This window comes from Bos taurus, chromosome 3 (assembly GCF_002263795.3).
Source record: "Bos taurus isolate L1 Dominette 01449 registration number 42190680 breed Hereford chromosome 3, ARS-UCD2.0, whole genome shotgun sequence".
Lineage (NCBI taxonomy): Eukaryota > Metazoa > Chordata > Mammalia > Artiodactyla > Bovidae > Bos > Bos taurus.
The window spans coordinates 88,977,309-88,993,800 of NC_037330.1; the positions used below are offsets into that span (position 1 = coordinate 88,977,309).

A 16,492-nucleotide genomic window follows, 5' to 3' on the forward strand; every position below is an offset into this window, starting at 1 on the left:
AAATAGATCAAACCATAGGCCACTCCTACCAAATATTGTTTAACAATGCAGGGAGAGGTGACCTGCAGTGCCCACAGCTAGATGTCAGTATAGGGTGTATCATGGCAAATGTTATTCTTTTTGTTCTTAGCTTTAGTTTCTGACATCTGCCCTCACTGATCCCAGAGGCTTAATTTTTACATTGATTACACATTCAGACAAATCATCCATGTGTTATATTTGCTTAATGGAATTAATTCAGAGACTTCAATATACCAGGAGTCAGCAATAGTGTGATGGAAAAAATATCAAGTGGGATTTGGGGACGACAGGTCCAGAACTAACTCCGCAGACACCCCTTCTCTGTGCTCTCCTGCTCTCAGAATTGTATCTTCTAGGTGCTTCTTTTACTGAGCTGATAACAGGGGTGGCAGCTACCGTGTATAGAGAACTTACCATGTGAATCCATGCTATTCACGTGCTATCTCATGTAAGTTACTGTTCATAATAACTCTGAAAGTGAGTATTTAATCTTCATTCAATAATTAGGAGATGGAGGCTCAGCACACAGCTTAGTTGACTTACGAGTGAGAGCCGTGATTTGACATGAGGATGTCTGGCTGTAAAGCTTTTGCCTTCTTGTATACCTAGCATAACACACTACACATTTTTGTTTGCAGTCATCAAAAACTTAAGCCTCTAGGGGCATAGACTTTGTCTCATTCATCTATTGCCAGTGAGTAATAGCATCTGGCACAGAGATGCTGCTCAGTAAGGGATGAATGAATAAATGAATGAAATGCATGCTGTGTTCTATCAATAGAAAAGCATAATACAGTGGTTAGCTATTACTGTTGTGGGTTTTTTTTTTTTTTAAGTATGTCCTCAAATAATTCTCAGCCCCACTTAATGGAAGGGCCTCAATATGTGCATCATGTAGATAGAGAGAAATGGGCTGAATTACTTCTGATATCCTTAGCTCTAAATTTCCAACTGATGAAGGAAGGCATGATGGAGGAGGTATCAGAAGCTGAAGTCCATGATGTTCCAGGAGATGAATATCAGAAACCTATGGCATTCCAGGCTTAAGGACCGCATGATTGGGACTTCCCTAGTGGTCCAGTGGCTGAGACTCTGTGCAGAGGGTACAGGTTTGATCCCTGATCAGGGAACTAAGATCCCATATGTGACCCCCCCCCCAAAAAAAGAAAAAAGAACCACGGAACAATGCCCCAACCTGTGACTCCTCTGATGGACATTTGATGAAGTTAGAGATTCAAATTCCTATATATTCTGTTTCTTCTGACTGTGTGAATATGGACAAGCTATTTTAATTCCGTGACCTTCATCTGGGAGCTGGATATGGTTGAGTTGTGAAGAATGGAAATAAAGTTTATGAAACATCTCACAAGAAACACATGGTCTGTTCACAGTAACTTTGCTGTCTTTATTTTATGTGAATGTGTTTGAACTTCTGGTTGATGTGTCTTAGCAAAATATTATGCTAATAATTACAGGGAAATCCCACTGCAAGTTATGGGGGCACCGTACCAAGGAGTGTGGAAGCTTATTTCTGTGAACACATGAGTTAACAGAAGAGATATTGTAAAACCATTCTTTGATAATTGACCCTGGGTCATTACTTGATACAAAACAATTACTCTGGAGCCTCGTTATAAAACGGCCCATAGAATTGGGTGTAAGGAGGGTCTTGGACCCTGGCCAAAGTCATTTTAAATGCTGGAAATACCAGAGAGACTCAGGGCTAATACTTTTCTAACAAGGGTGTCAGACATAAACTTGTAGTGGGTAATGATCATTTGTTGACAATCTAGTGTGCATCAGACTCCATATTAGGTATTTTATATGTGTTATCTGGCTCTTTTTAATCTTAATGCCACTTTGTGGTTGGTTACTTTTTCATTTTTTTCTTTGTTCTGCCTGAGAAAATACAATGTTAGAGAAAATTATGTAATCTTCCTGAGGATTTGGAAGGATAGAGCCAGAATTTGTATCCAGGAGTGTCATCATTCTTTTGTATGTGATCCAATGATTTGACTTTCCTTGAACTTAGGTAAACCAGAGAACCAGTCTTGGAACTGTGGATATTTAAAGTCCATGGGTCTTGAACACCTACATATCCAAATCCTGCTTTTCTTTCTTTTTAGGTCAGGATCGCAGTGAAGCCACTTTGATAAAGAGGTTTAAAGGTGAAGGGGTCCGGTACAAGGCCAAACTGATTGGAATTGATGAGGTTTCCGCAGCTCGGGGAGACAAGTTATGCCAAGACTCGATGATGAAGCTCAAGGTACTGTGCCAACATTTTGCTTTAAACAGTGCACATTTGATATGACTGAGAGGGAAAGATGAGTACAATCACTCTGGTAAACCTATTTTTATTTCTTCACATACTGCTGTACTACTTAGTATCCTGGTGACTCACTGCATTTATATATTGGGAGGATATGTCACTCATTTAGCAAATATTTATTAAGCATCTCCTATGTGGATGTGTTTTGCTACTCCATGTTTTGCAGTTATTGATATGATAAAAACAGACCACATTTAATTCAATTGTATCTTCATTGTGTGGTTCCAACAAAAATAAAAGTACCAAATCATCAAATCCTACAGTCACTCAATGTTATAGATTTTTCTACTTAATTTTTTAATAACTTTTCTATATCCTACCATATGATGAATATGGTAAAAGATTTTATGTTAATAAAACTGATTTTATTCATCCTTGTAATTTTTTAAAATTTATTTATTATTTTTTGGAGGCTAATTACTTTACAATATTGTAGTGCTTTTCGCCATACATTGACATGAATCCACCACGGGTGTACATGTGTTCCCCATCCTGAACCCCCCTCCCACCTCCCTCCCCATCCCATCCCTCAGGGTCATCCCAGTGCACCAGCCCTGAGCACCCTGTCTCATGCATCAAACCTGGACTGGCGATCTATTTCATATATCATAATATACATGTTTTAATGCTATTCTCTCAAATCATCCCACCCTCGCCTTCTCCCACAGAGTCCAAAAGTGTGTTCTTTACATCTGTGTCTCCTTTGCTGTCTTGCATATAGGGTGATCGTTACCATCTTTCTACATTCCATATATATGCATTAATATATTATATTGGTGTTTTTCTTTCTGACTTCACTCTCTATAACAGATTCCAGTTTCATCTGCCTCATTAGAACTGATTCAAATGCATTCTTTTCAAAAGCTGAGTAATATTCCATTGTGTATATGTACCATAGCTTTCTTATCCATTCGTCTGCAGATGGACATCTAGGTTGCTTCCATGTCCTGGCTATTATAAACAGTGCTGTGATGAACATTGGGGTACACGTGTCTCTTTCCCTTCTGGTTTCCTCAGTGTGTATGCCCAGCAGTGGGATTGCTGGGTCATAAGGCAGTTCTATTTCCAGTTTTATAAGGAATCTCCACACTGTCCTCCATGGTGGCTGTACTAGTTTGCATTCCCACCAACAGTGTAAGAGGGTTCCCTTTCTTCCACACCCTCTCCAGCATTTATTGCTTGTAGACTTTTGGATCGTAGCCATTCTGACTGGTATGAAATGGTACCTCATTGTGGTTTTGATTTACATTTCTCTGATAATGAGTGATGTTGAGCATCTTTTCATGTGTTTGTTAGCCATCTGTATGTCTTCTTTGGAGAAATGTCTGTTTAGTTCTTCGGCCCATTTTTTGATTGGGTCATTTATTTTTCTGGTATTGAGCTGCTTGTATATTTTTGAGATTAATTCTTTGTCAGTTGCTTCATTTTCTATTATTTTCTCCCATTCTGAAGGCTGTATTTTCACCTTGCTTATAGTTTCCTTCGTTGTGCAAAAGCTTTTAAGTTTAATTAGGTCCCATTTGTTTATTTTTGCTTTTATTTCCATTATTCTGGGAGGTGGGTCTCCTTGTAATTTTTATTAATATTCCCCACATACCTTATAATAAAGGGAAAATGTTTTTTAAGTGATGTGTAACTAGATATTGGTATTTGGAGATAGCACAAAGAGATTTCTGATTTTAAATGCTTTAAAGAAGCCTTTCCTTGAGAAATCTAAGAAATTGGGAAACATTTTAATATACAAAATAAGAAAATTATATTATTAAGTAACCTTTAAAAACATACAAAATCATGTATTGTCTGTTCCCAGATTCCAGTCTCTATGTAGTCTATGCTTCTTTTTTTTTAAAAAAAAAGTAATATAAAATATTAGAAAAATTATTTAACAAGAAATCTATAAGTATCATATACATTTAAGGTCTATAATTTAATTCCTTTTTTGATTATAGAATTCAAAAAAAATGCTGTGTAAAAAGTTTGAAACTACAGAAAAGTGTAAGAGGGGAAATTAACTTACAATCACACTACACCAAGAAAATCAGTATCAACATTTTTGTGTTATTAACAATCTTTGTATTTTTATATACATTTGTGTATATATATGTCAATCATATGCATATATGTAGTGTAATTGGAATGACCATTTATAGTTTCATATCTTGTTTTCTTCCATACCTAATAATATACATCATATACATTTTTTTCATATTTTCAAGTAGTCCCTGAGGATACAACTTGGTAAATATAATTTTTTAAATGTAAGAAAAAGGGAAGGAAAAAAAGGCTGGCCAAGTGCCTAGTAATATTATATGGGACAGTGTCTATAAAATGAATTCTTTACCTTTTTTTTGATAAATGTTTAATAAGGCACAGTTATTATTTTTGTTTATATTGTACACATTTTCTCAATGGTTTATTTCAACATGTGTATCAGATTCTAAGACTCCTTGTAGTCTAGCTATAGGAATCATTCTTTTTAAAAACTCTTAATTTTCTAAACTGTGTATCCATTACTTTCTTTTTATTTTTTAAGCTGTTACAAAGCAAATTTTATTTTAATATTTATAAATCTACCAGAAGGCATACCAGAAAATGTATAAAAGATGTTAAAATCACGAGTTCACAGATTGCCTCCTTGGAAGAGGTTAATGTATCTTTTTATGAAAAGAATAATTAAACGATGTTATGAGATTTTAGGAGAGTCTAATAATGAGCCCCCTTCTTCTGCCAAATTCAAATCTGGGTGATAAGTAGACAAAGGAGTCCAACAGGAAGAACTCTAAATTTCAGCTTTACGACTGATAAATGCTGGTCTGGAAGACATGACACAGCTACACAGCCACAGGGCATCCTTGAAGAAGACAGGCTGGTCAGTGGGCCTGTGGGGCAGCTGGCTGACTGCGGCCCTCCCTGTCACCCCCACTGCCTAGAGCAGCACTGTGACCCAGGTGTGAGATCACATCAGAACTCACCCTCTCTACCAGCAGGTGGATTTCAGAGCGAGAACCCAGAGGAGACTGTGCCAAGCCTACTTCCCCACTGAGACTCTAATCAAGGATGGGGATAAAGGCCAGGACCTTAATTCTTGGTGAAGTTGGTCCTTACTGAGTATGAGGCCAGGCAGGTGAAGATGTGCTTTTGACAAACATGAATTAAAAGACATCAAGAAAATCTCCAGGGACTGGTTCTCACCCACAGCTACAAGTCTGCTGAGGACAAGAAAGAGGCTGAGGCATCCTCATTCAGCATCCTGATAGCATTCAGCAGGCGTGGGTCACAGACCACCTTATCGGCCATCTGCCTCCGTAGAAGCATAGAGGTCTCAGCGGGTGTGAGGCAGGAGTTGGCTTGTGTGCCCTGAAGTTCTCCCTAAAGATTAACATTCACACAAGCTAGCTGGACCAGCCTGGTTATGACTGCTAAGCTCGTGGGTGGGTGGGTGGGTGGGTGGGTGGGTGTGTGTGTGTGTGTCTTGGTTACCTGCAGTAAAGTGTCCCACCTGTCACCCCTTGTAACCAAGCGGTCCCCAAACCCCTGAGGCTTGGTCTGACCATAACACACTCCTGCCAGATGCTCTGAACTTGAGGAGAGTTCTTGGTTTCCAGACAACTGTCTTTCATTATTTGCAAGTTGCAGAGAAGAATGTTGACATTTCCGCTCCCAGTGGTGTTTCTTTAGGAAGCACAGAAACATAAATGATCGATTCTCCATTTGGCTACTGGCCCAGGAAAGAAAGACAAAGAAGTAAAAAATGTCTGTTAGCCTTGCAAAAAGGCCCACTTGTTCATATCAGGCCATATGAGAAATTAAAAAAAAAAAATTCTGTTTGCTATACTCTCTGACGCTGGTGCCTGTTGTAGAAGTTTTTCTCTTGGATTATAGAGATTTAAGAGGGGATTCATAATGTGAGTTTGCGTGAGCCATTGCCTGTCTACCGGCGAAGCTTCATTGTCATTTTATTTTAATTTAGTCAACAGAGCACTTTTATATATATTATCTCTTTTGATCTTGTGAGGTAGCTATTAGCCTCCTTGTTTGTAAGTAAGAAATCTGAGCCTCGCGGAAGTTATAGGATTTGCCCCAGAGCCTTCATTTTAATCTGGAATAAGCCCAGAATTCATACCCAGATCTCCAGATGTCTCGTGTTTGATAGGATATTGTTAAGTGCTTCCTTCTATTCTGTATTGTATCTGCACTGAAATGTATCTTAGTTGCCCAGCTAGATTTTTAAACCCCTACATGTAAGCTACTACACAGTAGCCCCATATCATTAACTTACAAAGTACTCACCTCTTAGAGGTATTGGGCAAAATGGTGTCTCATAAAGACAGTGCCTGGAGGACTGATTGCAGAGCCCGAAGTGAATCTGTTAGTCAAGGTCCTGTAGGAAACAGTCACCCCAGCTAGGTCAGATAAGGACACTTTAATGAAGGAGCAAGTCATGCAGGGTAGGCCAGGTTAAGGTAGCAAACGGGCTGGTGAGGCACCAGAAACTAGAAACAGTAGGAAGCTGTTCCCACCCCAACGAGAGATGTATTAACTGGAACCCAGGGAAGGTGGGGTTGAGGAGGAAGTCCCCTTGCCAAACAAAAATATAGCTAGTGCTGGACATTGTAGAACAGGGGTGGGAAGGAAGCAGAAAGAAACACCTGGACCTCTCTCCTTCCCCCGCTCTGACATCCTGTTTGTGCCCTCTTTGGTGGAATCCAGAGGACGGGATGCTCAGAGGACCTGAAAGTGCAGAGCTCAGGGGCCAGTCTCTGGGTATAAAGCGAGGAAGATATCTGTATTCCCTTCTTAACTGGGAAAAAGTGAAACTTACAATGAGTTTTCCCCCAGAGACTGCAGAGCTGATTTAACAACTAGGGCTGAGATTGGAGACCAGGTTTAGTTTATGGATCTTTCTGGAATATCGTTCTAGATTTTCAGCGCTTCAGGCCTGCAGCCTGTTGTGTGGGCTCGCCTGCTGGACGTGTTCCCTGGGGGTCACAGTCATCCCATCACAGGCATGCACCCCGCTGCATGAGGTTTCAGTTCTCGGACTCTCATGGCAATCCCTGACTGGACAGGTCCATCCTGCCTGGTGTGCCTGACCCCGTCTGTGTGTATACATTCCTCCAATAAGATGCTGCCTCGGTGTGACTCCCTCAGAGATGCCTGCATCAGTCGTTCCACACAGCGCCCAGCACATGACGTCGCTTCACAGTATCAGGATTAGTACCAGTGGTGATGGTCAGTTGCTCTAGTTAAAAGTACGAGTAATCGCACTTTGAGTTCTCCTTCACTACTGCATCTGGAAGCTGGGGGTTCCACCTTTTTTTCATCCATGCTACCCCATAGAACCCTTCCATAGGAAGGGACCCTAACATTGAAATTCAAAAAATTGCTGTTGGAATTCCCTCTATGTCTTTTTAGTCCCTTGAGGTTTGGGGCAGTCACTTGACCCCCTGACCTTATTGTTTGTCATATGTAAAATAAGGGAGGTAATTCTTCCTTCCTAGGATTGTGGGGTGAGCTAAATTATGCCACATGTAAGAGAACTCCTTCCACTTGGTAGCTACCCAGAAAACACCTGACTCTCATTTCCAGGTTCCCAACAATGACTTTGTAGGCCAGGTGGCTAATATTAAACACAGAAACCCCAAAAGACACCTACATCTGTATCTTCTAATTCTCCAACCAGGCCTGTCACCTGATCCTCTGTCAGTTCTACAAAACACCATGGGGAGGTGTGACCCTGCGGCAGGCTGTCTGGCAGCAGACTTACTTGGACTTCGAGTAGTTTTTTCAGGGCTTGACTCAGGGTTGTGTTTCACAGGAGAAATGTGCTTAGTAAAATCGGAGTTTATTTTCCCCAAAGATTGTACCACGTGCATCCTCCTCTTTTGTATTTGTCCTGGGAAGCTGTATCACAGCAGTCCCAAGCAGAAATGCTCTCAAACATGCTCTTTCCATCCCTCTTTATCTGCAGCCACATTCTGCCAGGGAATTCTTGGAACCATTTGGAACAAGAAGTGAAGGGGAGCATTAGCTAGTCAGCATCACTGTGTGTTGGGAATTAGTGCTGTTTGATGTTAGGTAATTCCAAGAGCTGGGGGTTGTTAGGACTGTTTCGGAGATGGGGTCGTTGAAGCTACTCTTTATGACCAGAGGAACTGTGATATCTTCACGTTGGAAGGACTCAAACAAGAAAGAGAGGCTCCCTGCCCATTGCCACAGTCCTTCCAATGCCTCTGTTTATAACAGGACTACTTCTTGTTCTGTCTTTTGTGTGCTTCTGGATCCTGAAGTTGAAGGTCAGGCTGCAGAGGGATGGCAGCATCAGTTACTTTTCTCCAAATCAAACTAAGAACACAGATTTCAAAGTCAAGGTTTTCATAGATTCAAAACCTATATTGTTCACTACTCGAGTGAGGGGAGAGTCACTTCACTTGTTTGAGTGCCTTTTTTATTCCAGTCTCCATTCTTGGCACTGGGCACACAGAATGAATAAGAGTTCCCATTGTGCCTGTTGAGCTTTTGTCCTATTGGACAGAGGCAGTCAACAAATGAATATACAGTATGCCAGAGGGAACCATAAGGGAAAAAGATTCAGGGAGAAAGATCAGATGCAGTTTGGAGTGGAGGGTGGCAGGGTCAGAGACAGCATCTTTGCTTGGGTGACACTGAAGAGAAATAAGAACTACCCCTGGGATTGCAAAAGCATACTCTGAGCCTTCTCCCATGGCCATAAAACCATCTCTCAGTGAATTTATGGGAAAGCAAGCAGCACATTGAGGAATCTAGAGACCTTTGAACAGGAGGAGGGGTTGAAGACACAGAGGGCTTCGGTTGGAGTAAGTAACCCTGTAACTATGTAAAGGGCAGTCATTGGAGGAGGGATCTTATGTCAGTGGGTACATCCCTAAAAGTCAAAAGAGGAACACTAGGTAGGATTACAGGAGAGAGATTTGGGCTTATGAGAAAGAAGAGAGATGTAAGGAAGTAATGACTCTTGCACCAAGAGTCTTGAAAGTGGATGTGTGGTCTCAACTTTCTAACCAGTTCTCTGTACCATCTTGGAACTGTCTACCCAGCTTATCGAACATTATTTTTTGATAAGAAAATGTCAGTTGAGAAATTTAGACTGATTACTTTGAAGGTTTCCTGTGACTCTAACATTCTGGATATCTGTATGTCAGAGGTGCCTGAGGATGAATGGGTGACTCCCGAGGGAGTGAATTTCTTGTTACTAGTTCCCAAACAGAAACCGGACCACAAATGCTAAGGGTTGGTTATGACATCCTACAGTGTACCGAGCACTGTACCAGGTACTTTCCATGCGTTTTCATTTTCTCAAACATGCAAGAGAAGTATTTACATTCAAGGAAGTAGAGCTAGGAGTTAAGTCATTTGTCCAAGATCACAGCCAGAAGTATAATCCAGATGTTTCGATTCCATAGACTATTTCCAGTACCCAAAGTGAGTATAATCACACAACCTTAAGAGAGTGCCCCTTCCTTGTGCTGGTCATACCGCTGACTCAGTTCCATAACATGCTGTGCTGAGAACAACACAAAGGACTTTTTTCTCTTGGGAATGTGAAATCATTATTATTTTAGACTTTCCTACTCTGAAAAAAGCCCAGCATGATTACTGGTGAAAGATGGACTTAATCTCCCCTTCTGTGGAAGCTAGAAGGGATGAAGGGGTTAGAAACTTCAAAACACCTAATGCAGAGTCTGCAACAGTCCTTGAGCATAAAGCCCTTGAATGTCCTCATCCTCTGAGTTGTACCCTACCTAGTATGATGCCTGTGAAAAGTGAAGTGAAAGTGAAAGCCTCTCAGTCGTATCTGACTTGGCAACCCTAAGGACTATACAGTCTACAGAATTCTCCAGGCCAGAATACCGGAGTGGGTAGCCTTTCCTTTCTCCAAGGGATCTTCCCAACCCAGGGATCAAACCTAGGTATCCTTCATTGCAGGCAGATTCTTTACCAGCTGAGCCGCAAGGGAAGCCTGTACTTGCCTATAATTGGCCACCACAGAGGCTAATTTAAGAAGCAAGTGTTTTTACTCTTAACTTGCATCATATCAACTTTGGAGGGGACTCTTGATAGCACATTCATATCAGAATAATCTCTTGAGTGCCTCCCACCCTCCAGGGACTGTCCTAGGTACTAGAGAGAGAGTAGTGAGCAGAGTAACATACCCACCTTTGGGACATTTACCTTCTAATTGACTCATACACATATCTTCAGTATTTTACAAAAAAAATTGGTGAAGTGGGGAAACATGTTTTTGAGGAATAGAAGCTCTTGGTAGGTGCTTTTCTTGAAAGCACAAGAATGATTGGGAAAATGGTAGAACATAACAAAATGTGTGGGTAAAAACTCAAGCCATAGGCAGATGACGATCACATTTTTCTAAACAGACTTGAGACATGCAGTCTGGCAATATTTTTTCTTTTCTTTTTAATCTCTGTAATTAATTCATATGAAAAGTTTTTTCCAGAAGTATGAAATTAAAATCACATTTAGGAACATATCCCATGACTCATCTTTATTTAAAAGGTTAAAACCATATCTAATACAAAACCCAGAAAAGATCTTAACAAGAAAACCATATTGTGTTTATCCTAGGATCTCAAATTCTGAGCCGACTATCTAGGCACAAAGTAGGCACTCTGTAAATCTTGGTTTGTCCAATGAATCTAAGTTCAGATATTTGTTTATACAATTTTTGAGCAGTGAGGACAAGTGTTACCCTAAAACATCAAGAGGATGCAAGCGCATTGGGAAAGGTAGTATGGAAGTGGGGAGGAAAAAGAGTGTGCATGATTGGTGGCATTGGTTCATGGTATCTGACATGCCTTTGGGACCAGAGGGAATTTTCAAATGAAAACACTAAAGTAAAAACCACATCCTTCTTTTCAACAGGGCGTTGTTGCTGGCGCTCGTTCCAAAGGAGAACACAAACAGAAAATCTTTTTAACCATCTCCTTTGGAGGAATCAAAATCTTTGATGAGAAGACAGGGGTAAGTAAAAGAATCACACGGCATGGTGAAATTGAATCCATTGACAGATGTGCCCTTAAAAGCCTCCGCTCTTCTAGGCAGGAATATCAAACAAGCATAAAAACACATAAAGCAGCTGACAAACTTGATCAACTGTGATCGTTCATCAAAGGGAGGCCCTTCCCTGACTTGGCCACAGTATGACTGCACCGCGTTTCTTACAGTGTAATTGGGATAAAAGTGTCACACAGTCCTGGTAATGCAATGGGAGATTGATGTGCTCTGAAGAGCAGTGGGTAATGTGGCAGTTTAAGTTAAATTTCCTGTGTGTTGGCAACTTTAATGACATGCGTCCTAGAGGGAGATGTACGGGGGTCTTTTGACTTGGTCAAAGCATTCAGACTCTCTTGAATTGAACCTGTGGCACCTTGCAATTGGTGTCATCAAAAAGAATAAATGGAGTTTTCAATGTTAAAAAAAAATCTATCACTGCATGATGAGGAAATGTAAGGGCTGATCTGTGTGTTGAACCCACTGAAGATGTGGTTTGTATTTTCATCCACCTCCTGGCAGCAATTAGCTCCTAGGTTTATCCCCAGGACTTGCCTAGCATTGTTGACCCTGTTCGTTGATGGTAAGGGAAAAAGAGAAAAGCTTTTTATGATCTGTTTTGTCCAGAGAGCAAGAGTCAGATGGACACAATTTTCTTTTATTCACTCAGTGCTTTATAGCTTCTAACATACTTCCACTTATCACATCCTATGAACTTCACAGGTAGTTTATCAAGCAATGTATAAACAGTACTCAATTAACCAAGCTACTTAACCTTGTCATTTTGCATTACAAAATTTGCCCCTTTGTTCTGACTCATATTAAGAGACCATAAGGTTAGTAGGATGATAATTTAATAGTAAAAAAAATTATTTTCTTGAAGAAAAGTTACTCCTGATTAGTAATAGCACAGACACGCCATGGCCTCATGGGATCCTGGGTAACACACAGCGGGCAGAGAGCTTTGGAATTGTAGAAACTTGGAGGATATTATTCATCCTTTATTATTCTTCATGGGAGGGAACCAAGTAATGTGGATCATGCCTAACTGAGAGATACTTTCACAAGGATTCATATACCCCAATATATGTCGTCATCTCCAGTCTCTTCCCAAGTCCACACCTGCCCATCACCGTGACACTGGCATCACCAAAGGGACAGAAATGACAGAGTTAGAGTGTCAGATACTTTATCTTGCCTATCTTACTTTTTATTCTTGTGTTTTGGGGTCCTGCTATTCCATCATGTACCCCACCATCAAATAGTCCTAATCACCAAACTTTAGCTAATGAATAGAGGTAATTTATATTCTCCACTTTTATCTAAATCCTCACTCAAGGGTGGCTAAACTGGCCCCAGAGAAAGATACCACCAAACCTTGAAATGTGATTTTTGATTCTTTCTTTGGACACACAAAAAAAATACCCGAAAAATCATCATTTCAGCTCAAAGCCATTTGGCTTTGTGGGGGGAAAAAATGTCATATCCTAGTGGAGATTCAGGATGAAGGCAGAATTAAATGTTATCTGTCTGACTTAGTCTGCCGACTTACCTTAAGCTCTTACCTTAGGGCTTTTGCGACCATAGCTTGTTAATTTGTCTTAACACAAGTCTAGGGAAGACTGGTAGAGAGGGCTGAACGTTTAAGCCTGAAGGTGAGTGTGGGGCAAGGCACTCTGTATCAGTAGGGTTGATCTCTCCAAAGACTTGTTCAGTGTTCTGTGTGACTCAGGGAACAGAACCAAGACTTGGTGATAGAAGTTTCTAGGAAGCAGTTTCGGTTTGTGAGGAAGAAGAGTTTCCCACAAATCAGAGCTATTCAGTGTTGAGATGGACCACCTTCTGTGCAAGTGAGTATACCATCGCTTGGAGGATTCAAGCAACAGTCATATGATGGAGATGTTGTAGAAGGAAGTCAAGTAGAAGATGAGGTGTTGACCAAAGTCACATCTTAGTCGATTCCCCAGACTAGTTTTGATAGTCTGTTTCTCCTTTAAATCCATCCGTATTGGATGTGACTTATCTTCAGATAACTGGAGGGTTTTGAGCATGAACAATTTACTAAACTGTTGTCACTGCCCAGCAGGGACCCAACTGAATTTTGCAGAATAAGAGTCTCAGTGGTGTTTTGTCCTACTTATCAAAGAAGTGGAAAACTGGGTCTTTTTCATTTGGAATGACAAATTTTAGTTGTTTATCATGTCAGAAGTGTTCCTGTTCAAGCTTGGCTGTGCTGTGTTTTTTCAAAACCAAGAAAAGAAACATTAGCAGAACGTGACAATAGCTAGAATTTTAAAAATCCAAAAGCTGTCAAAAATGTTTTGATCCCAATTAAAGAGACCTTTTGCAGCAATTTACACCTTGTCTTGAATTTCAAAGGGCTTCTTGATCCCAATCCTTATGTGAGTAAATTTTATTATTAGTATGTTGCAGGAAATAAATCAATATCAAAAGCTGTCCATATGTTCAGATATCTAGGTATTGCTAATATATCAAAAGTATCAGCGAGAATGCAGAAAATGTCATAAATAGCTCACTGTTACTAGTAATAGTAGGAACAATAGCAAATTAGGAGTAGAAATGATTTCATGTTAGTATGTTACTAGGTCCTCAAAGCAGACCAATGCAGGAATGATGTCATCTTCATTTCACAAATAAGGAAACTGAAATTCTGGGATTATTCCTGATTTGACTGGAAACTCAAATCAGACCTTCCAAATCCAAATCCTATGTCTTTCCAGGGAAACTCACTAGCTTTCTTCTCTCCTCATTTACAATTTTATTCTACCATATTATTATTATGTGTGCTATTAAAAATCATAAATATTGCAGGAGCCTAAAGTTAAGTTTGTTTCTCGGGATAGAGGGCAGTGGTCTGATTCAGCTTTTCCAGATAATACCACATTCTGTTGCCAGTCACAAGTGGATTTTGCTTGTTCACTTAGTTTAGCTGGCACTGATTTGTCACTATTATGTGCACCATTTTATGCATATTATGTACATCACAACAATTCTATGATGTGCTATTATTAGCACCATTTGACAGATGAGAACACTGAGGCCCAAACAATTTATACAGTTCTCAAATGGCAGAGCTGAGGTTCAAACCCAGATAGTCTCATCCAAAGTCCTTGGTGCTAGTAAGGTACAACAAATAATTACATGTTTTTCTTAGTATTTGGACTCCTAAAACAGAAACCTTATCAACTAGGTGGCTTATAAACAACAAACATTTATTTCACAGTTCTAGAGGCAGGAAAGTCCAGGATCCTGGCCCCAGGATTTGGTATCTGGTGAGAGCCCGTTTTCTCTCTCTTTTTTTTTTCTTTTTGCTGTGTCCTTTCATGGTGGAAGAGGGGGAGGATGCTTTCTAGGGCCTCTTTTATAAGGGCACTAATCTCATGTATCAGGGCTCCACCCTCATGACCTAGTCACCTTCTAAAGGCCCCACCTCCTAATATTAATGCCATCAGAATTCCAGCATATGAAATTTAAGCGCACGCTCAGAGTCGGACACGGCTGAAGCGACTTAGCAGCAGCAGCAGCAAACAGACCAAAGCAATCTCAAAGTTTATAAATGATTTCCTTTCATACGTATGAGAGCAGATTCAGTATTATCCCTGTTCCACTGTCGTCATTATTCACTTTCATTTTAATGAGCTTTCCTGAGTGAAGATGCTAGGGGTGGCGTTACCATGGGATGTCTTGGGAGAATGTTGGCAGGGTTCCCACTGGTCACCATGTGGTCAGGAAAGACTGCAGGGGATGCTTGTTCTGTGCTGCATGATGTTCTGTTTCCTGGGGATTCAAAGATGAAGAAGATGTGTCCTTGTCCCTGAGGTGTTCACAGTTTGGTGGTGAAACCAGACTCACAAAATGAACTGACACGTGCTGAGACACAGGTGTGAATGGAGTTGTCAGTACTCAGGGGATGGAGATAGAGCTTTGCTTGAAATAATCAGGAAAGTTTTCACAGAAAATGGCACACTGATTTAGCCATGGAGGAGTGAATTGGAGAGGACCAGATAAGCAAGTAAGGGAAGAGAAAAATGTATTTCTAAATGCACAGGTGTCTAAAGGAGAAAGGTGTGTGTGTGCACGCACATGTGTTCATTCTTTCCTTCAGGAAATATTTATTGAACACGTCTATCAACACACAGGTTAACAAGGCTGTGTATTTTTGTTCATCACTCTTATGTATCTGGTTAGCACTTGAAGTCCACATAGTAGGTGCTTAGTAGTACCTATTGCACACAAACTAAAATGACTTAATGATCATAAGTCAGCAAGTGTATGCAGAACAACTAGGGCATAACAGGGGAGAGGTGGAGAGTGGCCCAAGATTGAATATTGTCCCTCATAATAGAGGGGTAATGATGTTTTAAATGCAATGGCTGCACTTACATTTCAGGACTGATTTAATCTCTTATTCTTCAGTGAAAACCAGATATTACCCTTGTTTGTATCTCATCAAAAGCAGGACTGTTCTCCCTTTATTTCTAACAGAGTATTTGGAATGGACTTGGGGAGAGCAGCTGAGGTGGAGCAAAGGAAAGTGGTCCTAGGGAGGGAGACAGAAAGGAGGATGAAGGGGCTACAAAGAAGGATGCTGGGACCTGGGATACCCCTGTCACCCTGAGAGCTGCTGAAGCAGTACACAGGACACTCAGGGACTGGATATGATGATTAGCCTCTAAGCAAGACCATATGGTCTATAGCAGGTCTGTAGACAGGCTTTCGTGATCCTGTCTCATTTGATACCCAACAATTCTTGGAGGTTTTATTACCCTCCTTTTACAGATGGAGCTTCCCTGGTGGCTCAGACAGTAAAGAAGCTGTAGAAGCTGCAATGTAGAAGACCCAGGTTCAATCCCTGGGTTGAGAACATTCCCTGGAGAAGAGAATGGCTACCTACTCCAGTATTCTTCCCTGGAGGAGAATCCCATGGACAGAGGAGCCTGGCAGGCTACAGTCCATGGAGTTGGACACGACTGAGTGACTAAATGTTTTACAGAGGAGTCATCCAAAATATAAGTAGAGTGTGTGGCTTGCCTGAGGCTACACTGAGTAGCAGAAACTGAGTTTCCATTCACA

The 16,492-nt window shown here is 40.7% G+C and overlaps 1 protein-coding gene across 9 annotated transcripts in view; it reads left to right on the forward strand.

The window, feature by feature from the left end:
- The window catches only part of DAB1 (DAB adaptor protein 1), a 1,339,715-nt gene that overhangs the window by 1,178,508 nt on the left and 144,715 nt on the right, over positions 1-16,492 (forward strand). For all 9 annotated transcript variants that reach the window (XM_059885133.1, XM_059885131.1, XM_024990124.2 and 6 more), the window contains 2 exons: positions 2,148-2,287; positions 11,270-11,368. In XM_059885133.1, the coding sequence (XP_059741116.1) occupies positions 2,148-2,287; positions 11,270-11,368 (239 nt within the window). The remainder of the gene's footprint in view (positions 1-2,147; positions 2,288-11,269; positions 11,369-16,492) is intronic.